Consider the following 22,116-nt stretch of genomic DNA (forward strand, 5'->3'; position numbering starts at 1 on the left):
CTTTGGAAAGAAAGTCACTCTCTCAGGCTAGGTATACCAGACGGCTGTTTGTTTGTCATTTTATTTATCCTCTGTGGCAGTGCCTTCATGACTCTAGCTCTCCTCACTAGGCTGATCCCAGATCTGTATGTGTATGTGTTTTATCATTTTTATCATGACTATCTGACTATCTAGTTACTTGTAATCATGGCTAATGCTATAAACCTCTGGGACCAGGTTTGCCCCTCCCTCTCTTCTCTCCCTAAGTGATGTCATTATGTTCTATCTATTCTCTGTGCGGGTGGCCCAGTAAACGTTGTCCTTTCCTTCCCATTGCTCTTCTGATATAAAAAGATCTCAAATGAAGCCCAGGTGGATTGCCATTTATTTATTTTTGACACACAAACACTCAACACAACAGAGAAGGAATGACAGTTCATATCACATTCAACTTGAAACCAAGGGCGAAAAGTCTTGCAGTTAATTCATATTGTCTCTATCAAATGTATAACATATTTTGATGTTTGGCTGTAGATTCAAAGGACATCTATCACTGTCAACATTCTTAAACATTAATGTAATTATATTTACATACAGCATATATTCATGGTGGATGATAACATGAAACCATATAGAAAAAGTAATGTTCTCTCAAAACACAAACTCCCTTTTTAGGAGCATAATAAATCATAATGGATATCCTCCCTGTTACATTAGATTTGTGTCTTACAATGGATGTTCCCTTGCTGCAGAGAGGTTGTGAAACATCAATATTCAACACAGTGATAATGTGTTATAAAAACAGAAAGTGCTGTAAACACACTCTTCACCTCCATCTCTTTAATAACTGAGTGGCCTCTCATTTGAGTGACACACACACACACACACACACACACACACACACACACACACACACACACACACACACACACACACACACACACACACACACACACACCAACCACACACAGGATCATCTAATTAATTCTCCCTCAGCAGCTTTTACATGCTGATGTATGGCAATGAAAACAAATGGCCTGCTTGCACATGCACTCTGTGTGACAGACCTAAATCAAATCCGGCCCCTATCACAACAGCTCCATCTATTCAGAGGAGCCACTGGGAATACGTGCAGATGTCTGCTCAGCTGTGCAGCCTGAAACCCCAGGAGAGTTGCGGTCTGCCTTTAGCTCAATGGTAGAGAAAGAGAGGCTGAACACTGCAACATAGCAATTCACACTTTGCTGGGTCTGTATCAATATTAGTGGGTGTGAAGAGGACAGAGGACATGATGGTCAGATTATTTAAACTGGACTCTATATGGTCTCCTACTGACACCTGACAGAAATAAAATGTTACATGACAATCAAAAGCAATTCCTATAATGTAATTTGGCATGATCCTGACTCCAGAAATGTTGTACTCATTCTCATCAATGCTTTTATAGTTAAAAGGAGCACAATCGTAACAGTATAATTGATGACTCCCTTTCTAAAATACTCTCTTGAAACGTATGAGCCAATAAAATAGGAGAATGCGGCCATCGAGCCCGCTACCTCTTGCATGCTAAGCGCGCGCTCTACCGTTTGAGCTAATTCCCCAGTGTGCTTCGCGCAGTCCCGTCATGATCATAAGTGTATTTCAGTATTTTTGTCCCCAGCAGTGTTCAGTGTTTGGTAGCCTACTAGTACTGCTGTAAATTATAGGCTATAATAAATACATGCACACAAATCCACACTGAAATAAAAAATACTTGTGTCTTGTGTTTAGTGTACGAAACAGTGTAGCCTTCCTACTGGCACAACTTATCATCATGCACTGTAACAGCAAATGCAACAATGTAGCAGTTCAATTGTTACCTGTTACTTTCGCTGACTTATACATTCTGGTGCGCTCTTATAGTGATTCACATTATACTGAACATTTGTGAACTGCGGGACAGCCCAACTAGCCCAGTCCTGCCCAGAGTCAGCAGTTCCCCTGCATTCCCAAAATCAAACAGCAATAGGGCAGGACACGGCAGGCTAACTGCAGGATAGAGCTATGAGTCAAGTACTGCACCATATCAATGACAGCCCAGCTGGAGCAAACGACATACGGTCTATCTAACTTCAGACAGACACAGTATTCTTGAAGAGATAATGGTAAGTCCTCTAATGTGGCGGGATGGGTTGGCTCTGTGTCTGCGCACATTGCGGTCTTTTTTCTTACTGCATGGGATATTTATGTACAATAACCTTGAAGATGTGCTACAGTAGCCTAGTGCAGTACATCGCAGATGAGGAGGAGAGGATCGAGGAGTATGGCGTAGGGTTTTTTGTTTACAATGTGGTCAGGTTATTTCTTTACAATGTGGTCAGCAGCATGTTTCCATGTTCCTGTTATAGGCTATTAAAATGTATAATATTGCAGAGTTGTCTGTAAAGGAACTTTGCTGCAATAACAACCCTTTATTTTTATTTTTATTTTTTTTACTTCTAAACATTTTAGTCATTTATCAGACGCTCTTATCCAGAGCGACTTACAGTTTAGTAAGTGCATAAATTTTTCATACTGGCCCCCCGTGGGAAACGAACCAACAACCCTGGCGTTGCAAGCGCCATGCTCTACCAACTGAGCTACAGGACCATGGCCTAAACATATGGGGGAGCTCTCTTTGACATTCCCACTGGGCAAAACCTGGTTGAATCAACGTTGTTTCCACGTAATTTCAACCCCAAAAAATCTATGTTGAATCAACATGGAAACCAAAAAGTCATCAACTTAAGGGAATTTCGTATTTTTTTTTCACCCAACTTTTAACCTAAATCCAATGACAGATTTACATATTGGTTGATTTCACATTGAATTCACTCACGTTAGTTAACAACTCAAGCAAATGTAAATCAAATCTAAATGTTGAACTGACATCTGTGCCCATTGTGTTGTCTCCATATAGGTGTACACTGAAGTTGCACTTTAACCTACAGTGCATTCGGAAAGTATTCAGACCCCTTGACTTTTTCCACATTTTATTACGTTACAGCCTTATTCTAAAATTGATTAAATCGTTTCCCCCCTCACCAATCTATACACAATACCCCTTAATGGTGAAGCAAAAACAAGGTTTTGAATTTTTTGCTAATTTATAAAAAAACAAAACGGAAATATAACATTTACATAAGTATTCAGACCCTTTACTCAGTACTTTGTTGAAACACCTTTGGCAACGATTACAGCCTTGAGTCTTCTTGGGTATGACGCTACAATTTTGGCACACCTGTATTTGGGGAGTTTCTCCCATTCTTCTCTGCAGATCCTCTCAAGCTCTGTCAGGTTGGATGGGGAGCGTCGCTGCACAGCTATTTTCAGGTCTCTCCAGAGATGTTCGATCGTGTTCAAGTCCGGGCTCTGGCTGGGCCACTTAAGGTCATTCAGAGACTTGTTCCAAAGCCACTCCTGCGTTGTCTTGGCTGTGTGCTTAGGGTCGTTGTCCTGTTGGAAAGTGAACCTTCGCCCCAGTCTGAGGTCCTGAGCGCTCTGAGCAGGTTTTCATCAAGGATCTCTCTGTACTTTGCTCCGATCATCTTTGCCTCGATCCTGACTAGTCTCCCAGTCCCTGCCGCTGAAAAACATCCCCACAGCATGATGCTGCCACCACCATTCTTCACCATAGGGATGGTGCCAGGTTTCCTCCAGACGTGACGCTTGGCATTCAGGCCAAAGAGTTCAATCTTGGTTTCGTCAGACCAGCGAAAGTCTTTAGGTGCCTTTTGGCAAACTCCAAGCGGGCTTTCATGTGCCTTTTACTGAGGAGTGGCTTCCGTCTGGCCACTCTACCATAAAGGCCTGATTGGTGGAGTGCTGCAGAGATGGTTCTCCTTCTGGAAGGTTCTCTCATCTCCACAGAGGAACTCTAGAGCTCTGTCAGAGTGACCATAGGGTTCTTGGTCACCTCCCTGACCAAGGCCCTCCTCCCCCCCATTGCTCAGTTTGGCCAGGCGGCCAGCTCTAGGAAGAGTCTTGGTGGTTCCAAACTTCTTCCATTTAAGAATGATGGAGGCCACTGTGTTTTTGGGGACCTTCAATGCTGCAGAAATTTTTTGATACCCTTCCCCCGATCTGTGCCTCGACACAATCCTGTCTCGGTGCTCTACGGACAATTCCTTCGACCTCATGGCTTGGTTTTTGCTCTAACATGCACTGTCAACTGTGGGACCTTATATAGACCTTATATATAGACCTTATATTTCCAAATCATGTACAATCAATGTAATATACCACAGGTGGACTCCAATCAAGTTGTAGAAACTACTCAAGGATGATCAATGGAAACAGGATGCACTTGAGCTCAATTTCGAGTCTCATAGCAAAGGGTCTGAATACTTACGTAAATAAGGTATTTCTGTTTTTTTATTTTAATAAATTAGCAAACATTTCTAAAAACCAGTTTTTGCTTTATCATTATGGGGTATTGTGTGTAGATTGCTGAAAAATATATATAATCCATTTTAGAATAAGGTCCCTGTGTGATACCATTTCTGAAGAACTTTATTGAGCAGCTACAGCTACTCATCCTTTCTTATGGGGTTCTAACATAGCCTAGTGCAAAGTGAGCTAACTTTAGAGGCCCCATTCCCATCACATGGTGAACTGCACTCTCTTACCACTGCATGATGTAGCAGCTGATGTCATAGTCATACCAATTTAGCAGACACTCTTATCCAGAGTGATTGCATACATTTTTGTACTGGTCCCCCATGGGAATCAAACCCACAACCCTGGCGTTGCAAGCGCCATGCTCTACCAACTGAGCCACACATACCCTAAACAAGATGCGATGGATGGCGTAGTGGTGCCAGGAAAATAACCTCTCCCTCAACGTCAACAAAACAAAGAAGCTGATGGTGGACTCAGAGCATATGAGCGGAGTGGAGCGGTGAGAATCTCAGCTCCTCGCTCACGGAGCTGTTCACCCCTCCGCTCCCCCCGCTCAAAGCCACATCAGGCCAGCCCGCTCATTATCGCTCAGCGCTCAACGCAGTTTGCATCGCGCTCCACTCAAATCGCCCCCGCTCACTCCAAAAAAGGAACAAAATCTGCATGTATTTCACTTTTAGCTTAAACCACAGCCTTACTTTATCTCCCCGAATTTGTTGCATACAGACTCATCTCGGATGATCCATTCTGTCTTGAAACGGGGATCTAACACTGACGCTAAAATGAGATGTTAATCAGTATAGTATATTCCATAGCGAATTGACACGTTGTTTGCCAATGTTTCTGCAAAAGCAGCAATGCCCATTGGAAGTGCAGCGTGAGTGTAATCGGTGAGCAGGGATTTGATTTCTGTGACAGCAGGGAGGATCATCCCCAGGTTCCCCAGCTCCTTCTGCATTTTGTCTGTGAGGTCTGCTAGTGGTGTCAGCACACTGACAAGGTGCGTCAGCTGCCGTACTTGATTCAGGGTGATGTTAGCAACATTAGACTTGAGTTTGTTTTACCATAACGGGTCTTTTTGGAACAACCGGATGAACGACTGAATCATCCGCAGCTGGCTGCTCCATCGAATGGCGCAGGCATTTGTGGGGCGGACACCTAATTGGTCGGTTTCCTCTGTGCTCTTGCGTACACTTTTCACCAGGTGCCCAACTTTCACTAACAGCCTATTAATGTTGTCGTGCTTGTTAACGGCGTTTTTGATCGCCAGCTGAAGCATGTGAATGGGGCATCTCAGATGTAAATTTGACAAAGTAAAGTACTGATTTATCATAGTTTATTGGGGGGGGTGTAGCCCGGTTGAGCTGCGCTGGCGAAGTGTTGCATCCCTTCGCGTTCTCCTTTACTCAGCGGTTCATAGTCCATGAAAATCATTTCAAAAAATGCTACATCCAGCTCTCTTTTTCTCTCCCTTGTTATGGTTGGGCCTTTGCGTGCAGTGAATAAACGTTTGAATTCCTCAACCCTTTTCTCTTGTTGCTGCTGCTGCTCCTCTCGCTCTATAAAATACAAATTCATGGACGACACAAATTAAATTAAACAGATGGATTCTGGGTCAGGCTTGAGCATGCTTCAGACTCGTGGTGTGAGCGAGCGAAATTGGAGCGGGACATAGGGCGACGCTCCGTCCTTTTAAAAATGCCGCTCTGCGCTCTGTTCAAAATCCGTCCGCTCACGCTCCAAGCTCGCTCCCGCTCCACTCCGCTCATATGCTCTGGGTGGACTACAGGAGACAGCAGAGAGCACGCCCCCATCCACATCGATGGGGGCCGTAGTGGAGAGGGTCAAAAGCTTCAAGTTCCTCTGCGTGCACATTACCGAGGACCTGAAATGGTCCCTTGACTCCCTTCACACCGACAGCGTGGTGAAGAATGCTCAACAGCACCTCATCAACCTCAGGATGTTGAAGAAATTCCTCTTGGACCCTAAGACCTCACAAACTTCTACAGATGCAGAGAGCATTCTGTCGGGCTGTATGATCGCCTGGTACGGCAACTTCAACACCCGCAACCGCAGGGCTCTCCAGAGGGTGGTGCGGTCAGCCCAACTTATCATCGGGGGCACACTGCCTGCCCTCCAGGACACCTACAGCACCCGGTGTCACAGGAAGGCCAATAAGATCAAGGACAGCCACCCGAGCTACGGCCTGTCCACCCCGCTACCATCTAGAAAGCAAAGACAGTACAGGTGCATCAAAGCTGGGACAAGAGAATGATAAACAGCTTCTATATCCAGGCCATCAGAATGTTAAACAGTCATCACTAGCCGGCCTCCATCCAGTACCCTGCCCTGCACCTTAGACACTGTCACTAGCCGGTTACCATCCGGTACGCTACCCTGCACCTTAGAGACTGCTGCCCTATATACATAGCGTCATTGAACACTAATCACTTTAATCATGTTTACATACTGTTTTACCCACTTTATATATACAGTATACTGTATTCTAGTCATGGCTCATCCTATATAACTACTGCTGTACACACCTTTTCTATTCACATGCTGTCTATACACACCATTCACATACACATACTGTATATTTACACTGAACAAAAATATAAATGCATGTAAAGTGTTGGTCCCATGTTTCATGAGTGAAATAAAAGATCCCTGACATTTTCCATATGCACAAAAAGCTTATTTCTGTCAAATTCTGTGCACATTCTCCTTTGCCAAGATAATCCATCCACCTGACAAGTGTGGCATATCAAGAAGCTGATTAAACAGTATGATCATTACACAGGTGCACCTTGTGTTGGGGACAATAAAAGGCCGCTCTAAAATGTGCAGTTTTGTCACACAACACAATGCTACAGATGTCTCAAGTTTTGTGGGAGCGTGCAATTGGCATGCTGACTGCAGGAATGTCCACCTGAGCTTTTGCCAGATAATTTAATGTTAATTTCTTTACCATAAGCCGCCTCCAACGTCGTTTTAGAGAATGCGGCAGTACGTCCAACCGGTCTCACAACCACAGACCACGTGCAAGGCGTCGTGTGGGTGAGCAGTTTGCTGATGTCAATGTTATGAAGAGTGCCCCATGATGGCGGTGGGGTTATGGTATGGGCAGGCATAAGCTACGGACAACGAACACAATTGCATTTTATCGATGGCAATTTGAATGCACAGAGATACCGTGACGAGATCCTGAGGCCTATTGTCGTGCCGTTCATCCACCCACCATCACCTCATGTTTCAGCATGATAATGCACTGCCCCATGTTGCAAATATCTGTACACAATTCCTGGAAGCTGAAAATGTCCAAGTTTTTCCGTGGCCTGCATACTCACCAGACATGTCACCACCCATTGAGCATGTTTGGGATGCTCTGGATTGACAGCGTGTTCCAGTTCCCGCCAATATTGAGCAATTTCGCACAGCTATTGAAGAGGACTGGGACAACATTCCACATGCCACAATCAACAATCTGATCAACTCTATGCGAAGGAGATGTGTCATGATGCATGAGGCAAATGGTGACCACACCAGATACTGACTGGTTTTCTGATCCACACCCCTACTTTTTTAAAGGTATCTGTGACCAAAAGATGCATATCTGTATTCCCAGTTATGTGAAATCCATAGATTAGGGCCTAATGCATTTATTTCAATTGACTGATTTCCTTATGAACTGTTACTCAGTAGAATCTTTGAAATTGTTGCTTGTTGCATTTATATGTTTGTTCAGTGTAGAAATAGATCATGCCTCTCCCTAAACAGCAGGAAGAAGATTGTATAGTCAACTTCCCTGGCAGTTCTTGACTATGGTGACACCATTTATCGGAATGCAGCAGCCACTACTCTTAAGCCTTTAGATGCTGTCTACCATAGCTTTATATATTCAGGACTGGTCATGGGGTTTTGTACTGTGTATTTAAATACTGTATTCTCGACATAGCTCATTCTAATATTTCTACTATTGTACATTGCATTTTACTTACACTTTTTATATACACCACTTATTTATTTATATACTGAATTATTGACATAGCTCACTCTAATATACTGCTGTACATATCATTCTTAGTATATCTTATGTAAATTCTTCCAGTGTATACACGTATAGATTGCATTTGGATTACTGTTACAGTGCTATTTGGGTTGCTAATTAGATTCGTTCTGACATTTCTTGATTTCTTGATTTCTTTCTTTTTTTTGTGTACTTGATTGACATTTTACTGCATTGTTAGGCATTAGTAACATAATAATTTTGCTGCACCGGCTATAACACTGCTAAACTGTGTACATGACCAACAAACTTTCATTTGATTTGTTTATAGGCTAGCCATATTGGAGCTTTGGAATGGCTAGCAGCACCATTGGGTATCCCTTAACTGGAACTTCACTGATGTGTCCCTCCCTGCCTCCCTTGCAGATCTGCTCACAGACCCTGTCCCTGGGGACAGTGACCTGCTTGGTCCTAATCTTTGGCCTCTATGCGACCTCCCTCCCTACTGATGCTGATAAGGGAAGGAGGAAAGTTGTTCATGTACTCGGTACGATCTCTACCTCTGTCTCTTTCCCCATCCCACACATATTGCATCACTGTAATGAGATTGCTTTTTTACATTCCAAGGGAAGTATAAAAGAGCAGCTGTCTGGGTTTCAATATAAGTGAGTTGCCAAACTGTATCTCTCCTCCAGGATTATTGGCAGTCAACTGTAGAAAATTGAATTCCTGTTTCATATAAAATGAGGTAGGAGTCATATTATCAGTAAAATGTTGCTAAATTCCATCCGCTTCATATTCAAGCAGATGCTGTTGATTTGGACTCTTAGAACAGTCTCTTTCAAAGTTGTGAGGAAGCTGTGTTCAGCCTGATTGGGAACTTGCTGATGTTGTACTGGCAACCAGCTACAATATCACCTTGTTATCATCACCTGTCCTTCTTAATTATAATGTTATTATGATTATGTTATATACAATATGCCTCCACCTGGATACATCTCTCCTCACGCCTGAAATCCCAACCTAGATTTATGTTATGATGTATTCTGTAAACAGGTCTCAAAGCTCAGCGGTCGGTTACAAACATTTCTGAGCGCAGAGTTCCCAGCTCACGGTCACTATAACCAGCTGTCATGGCTAATTGTAGGCTTTGTGATCTGTTCACAATAAGCAGACTCTCAGCTGTGTTGCTCAGTAACTCTCAGAGAAGAGCAGCACTCTCACAAAGCCTAGGAGACGGCCTGGCTGCCAATGACGCAAACCAGAGCTACATGTACATTCCATTTCAAATAAAGTTGTCTCCTACCCACTGCTCTCATTCACTACCCCTCACAAATCTGAGACAACTGGGTAGATGTAAGTTATAGCTCCGCCTACGCGTCATATTGATTTCCAGTCCTATTAGATTTGCGAAGTGGAGTGAACACGGGTGTAGGTGTGGGGAGTGGAACACTTTCTGGAATGAAACAGAGCCAAGGCCTTGGGGATTCAGCTGGCCTCAAAAGAACTATGATGTAATAGGCAGTGCCAGTGACACAGAACAAAGCATGCTGGGACCTGGTGCTGATGATGAAACACAGATCTCTTAGGTGACACATGTCTCCTCAGCCCATTGGCCCTCACTGGCGAAACAACAAACTATCTAATTATATACACTTTCACCATCCTGACCTTATAACTAAAGTTTGGGTGGTTCCCATAACTTTAACAGTAATAATGTCCCTATATACTGTAGATCATCACACCATGAGAAAATCCTCCTTTTAAAAGTAAAGTACTGGTGCATCAGATCATTGATAAACATACTGTAAGTCCCCCACAACCTTGCCTGTCCTGACCATTCCTGTTCCTCTACTCCCCCTCTCTGCGTCCAGAGGATGACACCGGGGCAGTGATTGTTCAGACCGCCCCCGGTAAAGTGATCACCCACCGGGGAGGCTCCATTACCCTGCCCTGCCGCTACCACCACGAACCCGAGAGCTCCGACCCCAACCGCATCCGCATCAAGTGGACCAAGGTGACGGATGCGCTGGTGTTTGAGGATGTGTTTGTGGCACTGGGCCTCCAGCAGAGGGTGTTCGGGTCGTACCGGGGGCGTGTGTCCCTGGAGCAGAACGGACCAGGGGACGCCTCGGTCATCATCCACAACGTCACCCTGGAGGACTACGGACGCTACGAGTGTGAGGTCACCAACGACATGGAGGACGATACTGGATTCGTCAACCTCGATCTTGAAGGTCAGAGGTTAAGGTTGAAGGGTTAAGGGTTAGATGGGTTCAGAGCCATGTATTTAGAGAGTTGGGCCAACTTTTAGAATAGTAATTATTGTTCTAATTCTAGACATACAGTTACATAGCATTATTTACCAGGTTTCCGAACACCCCAGCCACGAGCTGGTCACCTCCTTCCCAACAGGCTCAGAGACAGTTTCTATCTACAAGCCACCTTAGCACACACAGACTGTTCTCCCCTAAGGGTGTCTGCTGCTGTTATCTCCTTCTCTCTTTCTTCCCTCACACCCCTGACAATTTCTCTTTCTCACCCGCTGTCTCACCCCTTTCACTCCCCCACCCCCTCTCTCTCTTGCTCTCTCTCTCACACAACTGCTGCTACCAGACTCTTATTATGATTGCTAAATACTGCACAATTTAAACACTTGCCCCCAATCCCCCCTTCCCCAAAACACGTGTAAATATTGGACTATAAATGGTGCCTTCCTGTATTATACTTATGCTAAAATATTAATTATGTTCTACTGAGCCATTTACTTCATGTTCGTATTCTTATCTTTTATTAGTTCTTATTGTTGTTGTATTGTCGAGAAGGAACCTGCAAGTAAGCATTTCGTTGGACGGAGTATATCATGTGTATCTGTGAGAGTGTGATTTGAAGGAGTCAGACGCAGGAGGGTAAATCACAGAATACGGAGTTTATTCCGTAATAAACAGTTACGCTGGATAGCATCAACAGTCCAGTGCGCAAAACAGGCGCACTGGAACAAATACAGGCACACAGGGAAAATATACCCCGGCAATACAAAGTACAGGTCGCTCCACCGAGCTACACTCATCTCACATGAAACAATCACCCACAAGGACAAGGGGGCAGAGGGAACACTTATACATGTACTAATGAGGGGAATATGAACCAGGTGTGTGTAATTGACAAGACAAGACAAATGGAATGATGAGATATGGAGCGGCAGTGGCTAGAAGGCCGGTGACGACGAACGCTGAAGCCTGCCCGAACAAGGAGGGGAGGCAGCTTCGGAAGAAGTCGTGACAGTATCCTGTACATTCAACTAATAAAACTTAAATATTCCCCATGTAATGGGTTGTGGCTAGATGGTATACAGCTACGGACATAAGTTACTTTTCGTAGCAGGTTAGGAGATCATTTTAGCTAAATCTAACCCTAACCCTTTTCCTAACTTTAATCAATTTCTCCTAACCTGCTACGTTAATTATCCTAACCTGCTGCGTAAGTTCTCCTAACGAAAAGTCACATCTGTCCGTAGCTGTATACCATCTATTCAAAACCCATGTAATATTAATGGGCCACTAACATGGCTGCCATAGGTTTTTGAAGTGTCATGTAAATGTATCATAATGCTCATTCTAAACATTATATTTCCCATGTAATGTTAATCCTTAAGAGTCTATTGATGCACCCATGTGTCAATCTAAGTAACATAATAAAAAGATCCCTATTAAAATCCGTCAGTTTAAGCTAGAGATATCTTTCTTGCATGGGCTGCATCTCAATCCACCGCATCCACCTATGTTGGCCTTCCACATCTGCGGTGGAAGGTGGCAGAGCTACAGCGGTGTTTGTCAGACCATGAGACATCCCGAAATTGGGTCTTCTCACAAAAAAGTCTGTAGCGTCCGAACGGTTTGGCCTACAAATGAATATGACCACTCTGATTCCACTGAAGGTCACGGGACTCGTATAAAGGTAACCCATACAAACGAATGAAAGTATGGAGGTAGTTTTGTGCCAACAAAAATAAGGGGTTAAATATGAGTCCAAAAAACAAAGATATTTCCTGAGCTTTCTTACATCTCCTAGATATAGAACAGACACTTCAAAACCTTATTCCTTTTTTTGGACTGTCATTTTTGCCATTTATGAATGTGTTATTTAATGCGTTTCTGTGGGCTATAGTAGTAAAGGCCAAATTCAATATTCTATCAAATATTGTTATAATATATATTTTTTATGCCTAAAGGGGTCCTGAAATTCAAAATAAAAATAGATAATGATCCATGGTTTGACCATCTTAAAAAAATTCCATATGCTAGCTTAGTAGAACTTGTCCTCATAGATCAGTATCTCTCCCTCTCTCTCTTTCCCTCAGGTGTAGTATTCCCCTACTACCCCCGGGTGGGGCGCTACAAGCTCAACTACCACCAAGCTGAAGACGTGTGTAAGGAGCAGGATGCCATCCTGGCCTCTCATGCCCAGCTCCACAAGGCCTGGATGGAGGGACTGGACTGGTGCAACGCTGGCTGGCTGGAGGACGGCTCCGTCCAGTACCCCATCTCCCACCCCCGGGACCAGTGTGGCCGCAAGGACACCCCCTCAGGGGTACGCAACTATGGCTACAGACACAAAGAGGATGAGCGCTATGACGCCTTCTGTTTCACCTCCAACCTCAATGGTGAGTGTGGGGGCTCCTTTCCTTGCTTTCTTTCCTTGAACAGATGAGAGATGAGAACATTGATAGGTGACGGGTAGGTTCCCAAGATATCTTTCCACCATATTGCCTCTGCTCTGACTATACAGTATTTTCAGGTCTGTGCAGATGAAGGTAAGGAGACTAGGCGAGGTGTATTGCGATGCAGCCAGAGAGCCCACAGGGGGAAGAGGGGCATGTCTCTGATCTCTGCACCGTGATCCCCTAGGCCCGAGGCCATTGGATTTGGATCAGTCCCTGTGTTGATCCTGCTCTCTTAAAAGGGCCACAGTGTCTTCTGGCTCCGTTTTTATCTCCACTCCATTTGATTTACGTCCATAGTTCCACACAGCTGTGGCAGGGTGAGAGGCATATCTTGGTTCTAGGATTCAGATGGGCTCCCGAGTGGCGCAGTGGTCTAAGGCACTGCATCTCAGTGCTTGAGGTGTCACTACAGACCTCCTGGTTTGATTCCAGGCTGTATCACAACCGGCCGTGATTGGGAGTCCCATAGGGCGGCGCACAATTGGCCCAACATTGTCCGGGTTTGGCCGGTGTAGGCCGTCATTGTAAATAAGAATTTGTTCTTAACTGACTTGCCTAGTTAAATAAAGGTAAAATAAAATAAATATATAAAAATATCTATTAGATAGCCAGAAGGCAACGTTTGTGTCAGTGGGTGCTGTAGGTGGGTGTGGTGCAGGAATCAGATGCAGGACGCAGAAAGATAAGTCCAATAGACTTTAGTGAACAGCACACTCAAATTCACGAGTCAAACGCCCGGAGGCGAGAAAGTCCGCACACAGGCGAAAACCAAAAGGCGCACAAAACAGTGCGTAAATAACCTCCTAACACAGAGGAGGAAAATACGAAATGCACAAGGCAAACAGTAGCGCACAAAACACGACAGCGAAACAATAACACACAAACACAGACACACACAACGAGAACTAAATAGAACACTAACGAGGACTAACTAGACACAGGTGTACAACATCAAGACCAAACCAAACGAACATGAAACATAGATCGGTGGCAGCTAGTACTCCGGAGACGACGACCGCCGAAGCCTGCCCGAACCAGGAGGAGGAGCAGCCTCGGCCGAAACCGTGACAGTACCCCCCCCTTGACGCGCGGCTCCAGCCGTGCGCCGACCCCGGCCTCGGGGACGACCAGGAGGACGCGGAGCAGGGCGCGCGGGATGGTCCCGGTGGAACTCCGACAGGAGAGATGGTCTAGGATGTCCCTCCGCGGCACCCAGCACCGCTCCTCCGGGCCGTACCCCTCCCACTCCACGAGATACTGGAGACCCCCCATCCGGCGTCTGGAGTCCAAGATGGACCGAACGGTGTACGCCGGAGCCCCCTCGATGTCCAATGGGGGTGGAGGAGTCTCTCCTATCTCATTGTCCTGGAGTGGACCAGCTACCACCGGCCTGAGAAGAGACACATGGAACGAGGGGTTAATATTCTTATATTCAACAGGTAGATGTAACCTATAACACACCTCGTTCAATCTTCTCAGGACTTTAAAGGGCCCCACAAACCGCCGACCCAGCTTCCGGCAGGGCAGGCGGAGGGGCAGGTTTCTGGTAGAGAGCCAGACTCGATCTCCGGGTGCGTACACCGGCCCCTCACTGCGGTGGAGATCGGCGCTCGCCTTGTGACGAAGGACGGCCCGCTGCAGGTGGACGTGGGCAGCGTTCCACGTCTCTTCCGAGCGCCTCATCCAATCATCCACCGCAGGGGCCTCGATCTGGCTCTGCTGCCACGGTGCCAGAACTGGCTGGTAACCTAATACACATTGAAAAGGGGTTAGGTTAGTAGAGGAGTGGCGGAGAGAGTTCTGGGCCATCTCGGCCCAGGGAATGTAACGCGCCCACTCCTCAGGCCGGTCCTGGCAATACGACCTCAGAAACCTACCCACATCCTGGTTGACACGTTCCACCTGCCCGTTACTCTCCGGGTGGTACCCCGAGGTAAGGCTAACCGAGACCCCCAAACGCTCCATAAACGCTCTCCACACACGGGAGGTAAACTGGGGGCCTCGATCAGACACTATATCCTCGGGGACCCCGTAATGCCGGAAGACGTGGGTAAATAGGGCCTCAGCGGTCTGTAGGGCAGTAGGAAGACCCGACATAGGGAGAAGACGACAGGCCTTAGAGAACCGGTCCACAACGACCAGGATGGTGGTATTCCCCTGAGAGAGGGGAAGGTCTGTTACAAAATCCACCGAGAGGTGGGACCATGGTCGTTGTGGAACGGGTAGGGGCTGTAACTTACCCCTGGGCAGATGTCGGGGCGCCTTACACTGGGCGCACACCGAGCAGGAGGAGACGTAAACCCTCACATCCCTAGCCAAAGTAGGCCACCAGTATTTAGTGCTAAGGCAATGCACTGTCCGGCCAATACCCGGATGTCCTGAGGAGGGTGACGTGTGAGCCCAGTAGATGAGTCGATCCCGAATCTCGAGCGGAACGTACCTCCGACCCTCAGGACATTGTGGAGGGCTGGGGTCGGTACGCAACGCTCGCTCGATCTCGGCATCGACCTCCCACACCACCGGTGCCACAAGGCAAGACTCCGGTAGTATGGGAGTAGGCTCAACGGACCTCTCCTCTGTGTCATACCGCCGGGACAGTGCATCTGCCTTGCCATTCTGGGACCCAGGGATGTACGTGATTTTAAATACGAACCTGGTGAGAAACATACTCCATCGAGCCTGGCGAGGGTTCAGTCTCCTCGCTGCCCGGATGTACTCCAGGTTCCGATGGTCAGTCAAAATGAGGAAAGGGTGTTGAGCCCCCTCAAGCCAATGCCTCCACACCTTAAGGGCCTGAACTACAGCTAACAGCTCCCTGTCCCCAACGTCATAGTTACGCTCCGCCGGGCTGAGCTTTTTGGAGTAAAAAGCACAGGGGCGGAGTTTAGGTGGCGAGCCGGACCTTTGAGAGAGCACGGCCCCTATACCAGCCTCAGACGCGTCCACCTCAACCTGAAAGGGAATTGTGGGATCCGGATGCGCCAGCACCGGAGCCGACGTAAACAGGTCCTTCAGTCTCCCAAAGGCCCTGTCCGCATCAGCTGACCACTGCAGGCGCACCGGACCCCCTTTCAGAAGGGACGTGATGGGAGCTGCCACCTGTCCAAAACCCCGGATAAACCTCCGGTAGTAATTTGCAAAGCCCAAGAACTGCTGCACCTCTTTTACAGTGGTTGGAGTTTGCCAATTACGCACAGCGGACACACGATCCACCTCCATACTCACCCCTGACGCGGACAACCGATAACCCAAAAAGGAGACAGATTCCTGGAAAAACAGACATTTCTCTGCCTTGACATATAGGTCGTGCTCCAACAGCCTCCTCAATACACGTCGCACCAGGGTTACATGCTCGGCTCGGGTAGACGAGTACACCAGAATATCATCAATGTACACGACCACCCCTTGTCCCTGCATATCCCGGAAAATGTCATCTACGAAGGATTGAAAGACTTATGGAGCATTCATCAACCCATATGGCATGACAAGATATTCGAAATGACCTGACGTGGTACTAAACGCTGTTTTCCATTCATCGCCCTCCCTAATGCGCACCAAGTTATACGCGCTCCTGAGATCCAATTTTGTGAAAAACCGCGCCCCATGCAATGACTCCGTCATGGTCGCAATCAGAGGGAGTGGATAACTGTATTTCACAGTAATCTGATTGAGACCACGGTAATCAATGCACAGGCGCAACCCTCCATCTTTCTTTTTCACAAAAAAGAAACTCGAAGAGGCGGGGGAAGTGGAAGGCAGAATGTATCCCTGTCTCAAAGATTCGGCTATGTAGGTCTTCATAGCTTTTCTCTCCTCTTGAGACAAAGGATACACATGGCTCCGTGGGAGCGCTGCTCCTGCCTGGAGATCAATCGCACAATCCCCCTGTCTATGGGGAGGCAACTGCGTCGCCCTAGTTTTGCTAAACACAAGAGCTAAATCCCCATATTCAGGCGGAATGTGCAATGCGGGCACTTGGTTTGGACTTTCCACCGACGTCGCCCCCACGGAAACACCCAGACATCGCCCCTCACACTGAGCAGACCACCCATCGAGAGCCCTCTGTTGCCACGAAATAGCAGGGTTATGGGTGCTTAACCAGAGAATCCCCAGCACCACTGGGTACGCAGGAGAGTCGATCAGATACAGCTGTATAGTCTCTTCATGACCCCCCTGCGCACACATCCTAAGTGGCGCTGTGACTTCCCTGATCAACCCCGACCCCAACGGACGGCTATCTAAGGCATGAACGGGAAAAGGTTTGTCAACGGGTAGGAGAGGGATCCCTAACTCTAAACAAAACTTTCGATCAACAAAATTCCCAGCTGCGCCTGAATCTACTAGCGCCTTATGCTGGGAATGAGGTGCAACCTGTGGAAAACCAACAGGTATACAAAAGTGCGCAACAGAAAGCTCTGGGTAGGTGGGGCGTCTACTCACCTGGGAGGCCCCCCCAGTGCGTGGCCTGTTGTCTTCTCCCCCGGAGAACCCTCCCCAGCACCTGGCCGCAGTGTGCCCTCCACGACCGCACTTGGTGCAGGAGACAGGCCCCCTCGGGCTCCTCCTACTCCGTTCTCTAGCGCCGGCACCCCCGAGCTCCATAGGGCTCGGCTCGGAGGTGCCGGAGGGCGTAATGGACGGACCCCCCTCGGGACGTCCACGGGTGGCCAGCAGGGTGTCTAAACGGATGGACATATCAACCAACTGGTCGAAAGTCAGATGGGTATCCCTGCAGGCCAACTCTCGTTGAACGTCCTCCCGGAGGCTACACCGAAAATGGTCAATGAGAGCCCGTTCATTCCACCCTGCATCCGCCGCTAGAGTCCGGTACTCTAAAGCAAACGCCTGTGCGCTCCTCCTCCCCTGTCTCAAGTGGACTAGCCGCTCCCCCGCCGCTTTGCCCTCAAGTGGATGGTCAAACACGGCCTTGAAGCGGCGGGAGAACTCTGCGTAGGAGATGGTGTTGGCGTCCATCTTCCTCCACTCAGCGTTAGCCCACTCCAACGCCTTTCCCGAGAGACAGGAGATGAGGGCGGAAACGCTCTCGTGTCCTGAGGGCACCGGGTGTACAGTGGCCAGGTAGAGCTCCACCTGCAGGAGGAACCCCTGACACCCGGCAGCTGTTCCGTCATACGCCCTCGGGAGCGAGAGCCGAATCCTCCTGGGTTCCGGACCTGGGGCTGGTGGACCGGCCGATGGGGTGGACAGGGTAGGTGGAGGTGTGGGTACCCTGCTGGCTTCCCATCGGTGCAGGGTGTTGATCACGTCCTGTAGAGCGGTCTCCAGTTGTCTTATCTGGCCCTCCTGCCAATGGATATGCTCCTCGAGCGACACAGCCGATCCTGCTGATTCCATAATGGTGTGTTATTCTGTCAGTGGGTGCTGTAGGTGGGTGTGGTGCAGGAATCAGATGCAGGACGCAGAAAGATAAGTCCAATAGACTTTAGTGAACAGCACACTCAAATTCACGAGTCAAACGCCCGGAGGCGAGAAAGTCCGCACACAGGCGAAAACCAAAAGGCGCACAAAACAGTGCGTAAATAACCTCCTAACAAAGAGGAGGAAAATACGAAATGCACAAGGCAAACAGTAGCGCACAAAACACGACAGCGAAACAATAACACACAAACACAGACACACACAACGAGAACTAAATAGAACACTAACGAGGACTAACTAGACACAGGTGTACAACATCAAGACCAAACCAAACGAACATGAAACATAGATATGTGGCAGCTAGTACTCCGGAGACGACGACCGCCGAAGCCTGCCCGAACCAGGAGGAGGAGCAGCCTCGGCCGAAACCGTGACAGTTTGGGGGCAATGCTGCTGCTCTACTGTACTAGAACTCGTCATGACAGAATGATCCATCTGTTACCGGGGGATATAAAACATAACATTTGGAGAAACATGATTTATGGGTACAGCCGCTGAGATTGTGACTCAATCGCTGAAGAAATAACAAATAGATTTTATTTTATTTTTCTTCTCCTGAGAAGGAACAAAAGTAATGATATTCTTTCTTGAATATTAAAGCAAAACAGTCCTTTTTGCCAAGAATCTGAACTATCTGAACTAGAGAAGAGAGACAACACACTAGCCGTAGTCGAACTTTAACCTGGTACTTCATAGTGGAGACCTAACAGTCTCTTCATTGCCTCCCCAGTGAGTTAATTACATTCAAACAGACAGTCAGGCCTGAAATGTGGGCTATCTTCAGGAGCGATGGTGGGTGATACTGTTGCACTGACCAGCTGGAAGATATTTACCCAGTAGCCCTTGGGGAAATATAAGACAATATTACTCCCTAACAGGCAGCAGCCATATAAACAAACGGAAAATCGATAGCCAAGTGCAAGGCTGCTGGCAACCGTTCTGTGGTAGAAAACGACCCTATGTTTTCTAGGTTAGCTTGTTCATTCCTCTCTGTAAAAACTTCACGAGGCTTCATTTCAGTGCTAACACTTTCTACAATCATGATCCCATAACTGTAAATGCTTCTGGCGAGAAGTCTTCCCAGAACAAGATGAAATTAGAAATTGAAGTATTTTACAGTAATTTTGAGCGAGAGCGCTGTCCACCGCCGCTGCATGCTGTTCGATTTTGAACGGCTGCCCAGACGGATGTTTGGTTGATTTGAGATTCGGAACACATTCTGCAGGCAAGGGATCAGACTGTTCTGGTCTATGAGAACTCAGAATCTATCCCCTAAGGGTGTCTGCTGCTGTTATCTCATGTGGTTCTCTCTCTATCTCCTTCTCTCTTTCTTTCCCGCACACCCCTGACAATTTCTCTATCTCACCCTCTGTCTCACCCCTGTCATCTCTCTCTCTCTCTCTCTCTCTCTCTCTCTCTCTCTCTCTCTCTCTCTCTCTCTCTCTCTCTCTCTCTCTCTCTCTCTCTCTCTCTCTCTCTCTCTCTCTCTCTCTCTCTCTCTCTCTCTCTCTCTCTCTCTCTCTCTCTCTCTCTCTCTCTCTCTCTCTCTCTCTCTCTCTCTCTCTCTCTCTCTCTCTCTCTCTCTCTCTCATACACACACACACACTTCTCTTCTCTCCCCCCTCTCCCCTCCTCCAGGTAAGGTGTATTTCCTGAAGCGCTTTAAGAAGGTGAATTATGTTGAAGCAGTGAAGGCTTGCGTGCGTGACGGCTCCGTGGTGGCCAAGGTGGGCCAGCTCTATGCTGCCTGGAAGATCCAGCTGCTGGACCGCTGTGAGGCTGGCTGGCTGGAGGACGCCAGCATCCGCTACCCCATCGTCAACCCACGTACCCGCTGCGGAGGGCCCCAACCGGGGGTCCGCCACTTGGGCTTCCCTGACTTTAAGTTCCGCCTCTATGGGGTCTACTGCTTCCGCAAGAATGAAGAGAGTGTTAATGGTGATGTGGTTAAGTCAACACAGCGCCCAAGGAAGAGCAGCAAGGACATCCCCATGAACACCACCTCCACCAGAACCGTCTAGAGAGAGAGAGACTGAGAGGAGGGTTAAGATCACTGCTGGAACAACATAGCTCCATCCATTGCTTTAACTAAACAACATGGATAAACATCACTGACAACACATGCTAATTTGCAGGATTCACCACAAAGGGAAAGTAACTGCTTTGTTCAATTAGGGGCGGAATCTTTATCTTTGGGATTTCTCCTGTCTGGTGTTAAAAGAGGTGCCAGTCATGTTGAGAGCGTTTCACTGTCTTAGAGAGGCTTAGCTAGTAACTGCAGCTGATCATCATTTCTCAGGCACATCAAGATTGGAAAGCCTTTCATGAAATAACTCCATAGTTTACTATGTGTCTATTGGAGGCATGGAGAGAGGCCACATGCATAATGGGATCTCAGACGTCACAGTGTGTTCTGTTCTCAATGTGGCTTCATTTCCAGAGGAAAAGGCCCTTTGCGAGAGGCACTCGACTTCGAGCAGTGCCAGCCGGAGAAATTCATATTAATTAGTGTGCAGTACAGACAGAGACAGAAAGACAGAGATCATTTACTATGTCTGTCTGAGTGTAATGAATGTAGCACATTAAGAGATCCTCTCTCTCAGAGGCCTGATTAGCAGAGACTGATGATGAGCTTTAAAGCAGACTACTAATGCCTGATCTATCTGTGAATGTTGCCAGTTGCCAGCATGATGCCCAAGCTTTGCCTGGCATGGCAGGGCACTGCTCAGAGGTGCCCTTTGAGTTTACTGTGCCCCCAGTCGCCCGCCTCTGGGCACAAACTGGTTGAATCAATGTTGTTTCCACGTCATTTCAACAACAAAAATGTGATCACGTTGAATCAACATGAAAACTGGTTAGATTTGCAAAAAGTCATCAACGTAAGGGAATTCTGTATTTTTTTCACCCAAATTTGAACCTAAATCCAATGACATTGTGACATTTTGTGTTTATTTCACCTTGAATTCACGTTAGTTGACAACTCAACCAAATGTAAATCAAAATTAGACATTGAAATGGTGTGTGTGCCCAGTGAGCGGTTGCCATGTTTGGGTAGAGCCAGGAATGAAACGTTTCACGTCAGTAACTAACTGAGTACTGGCATACCATACCAGAGCTCAATAAACATAATAGCGAATATTGCACTTAGATATACTTTATGACGAAATGGTTAGTCTATAGCAAGCATGTTATACCTGGATGTGATTTTAGTAATTGGGGCTGAAGCTGAACTAACTGAACTATGTTATAGCTGCTTTAATAGCTGCTTAATTACCTCATATTTCTATGCAGCTATGGCTATCGATTGCACACTTGTGAAATAGCACAATTTTAACTGTATTGGTCATTATCTTGATGCATGAATGTATCTATAGTTAGGGCTATATGCTGTTGCTGTGATACAAAAGTAACAAATGAGATCTTGACAATGTTGTCAAAAAATTCTGATTCTGTGATATTCTGTCTTTTCATTTTCATCATCTCTACTGTGATATCCTAATAAACAAAACTAAATGAGACTGTATCAGTAATCTTGAAGTGTTTGTTT

The 22,116-nt window shown here is 47.0% G+C and overlaps 1 protein-coding gene across 1 annotated transcript; it reads left to right on the forward strand.

Moving 5' to 3' along the window:
- Positions 1-1,961: 1,961 nt before the first annotated feature.
- On the forward strand, positions 1,962-22,092 carry LOC311130235 (hyaluronan and proteoglycan link protein 4-like). Its single transcript, XM_084162933.1, has 5 exons — positions 1,962-2,123; positions 8,834-8,954; positions 10,282-10,644; positions 12,768-13,070; positions 20,208-22,092. The coding sequence occupies exons 1-5, from the start codon at positions 2,121-2,123 to the stop codon at positions 20,588-20,590; spliced, it is 1,173 nt and encodes a 390-aa protein (XP_084019059.1). The 5' UTR covers positions 1,962-2,120; the 3' UTR covers positions 20,591-22,092.
- Positions 22,093-22,116: the final 24 nt, after the last annotated feature.

The sequence above is a fragment of the Coregonus lavaretus genome (genome assembly GCF_964263955.1).
Source record: "Coregonus lavaretus genome assembly, chromosome: 6".
Classification (NCBI taxonomy): Eukaryota; Metazoa; Chordata; class Actinopteri; order Salmoniformes; family Salmonidae; genus Coregonus; species Coregonus lavaretus.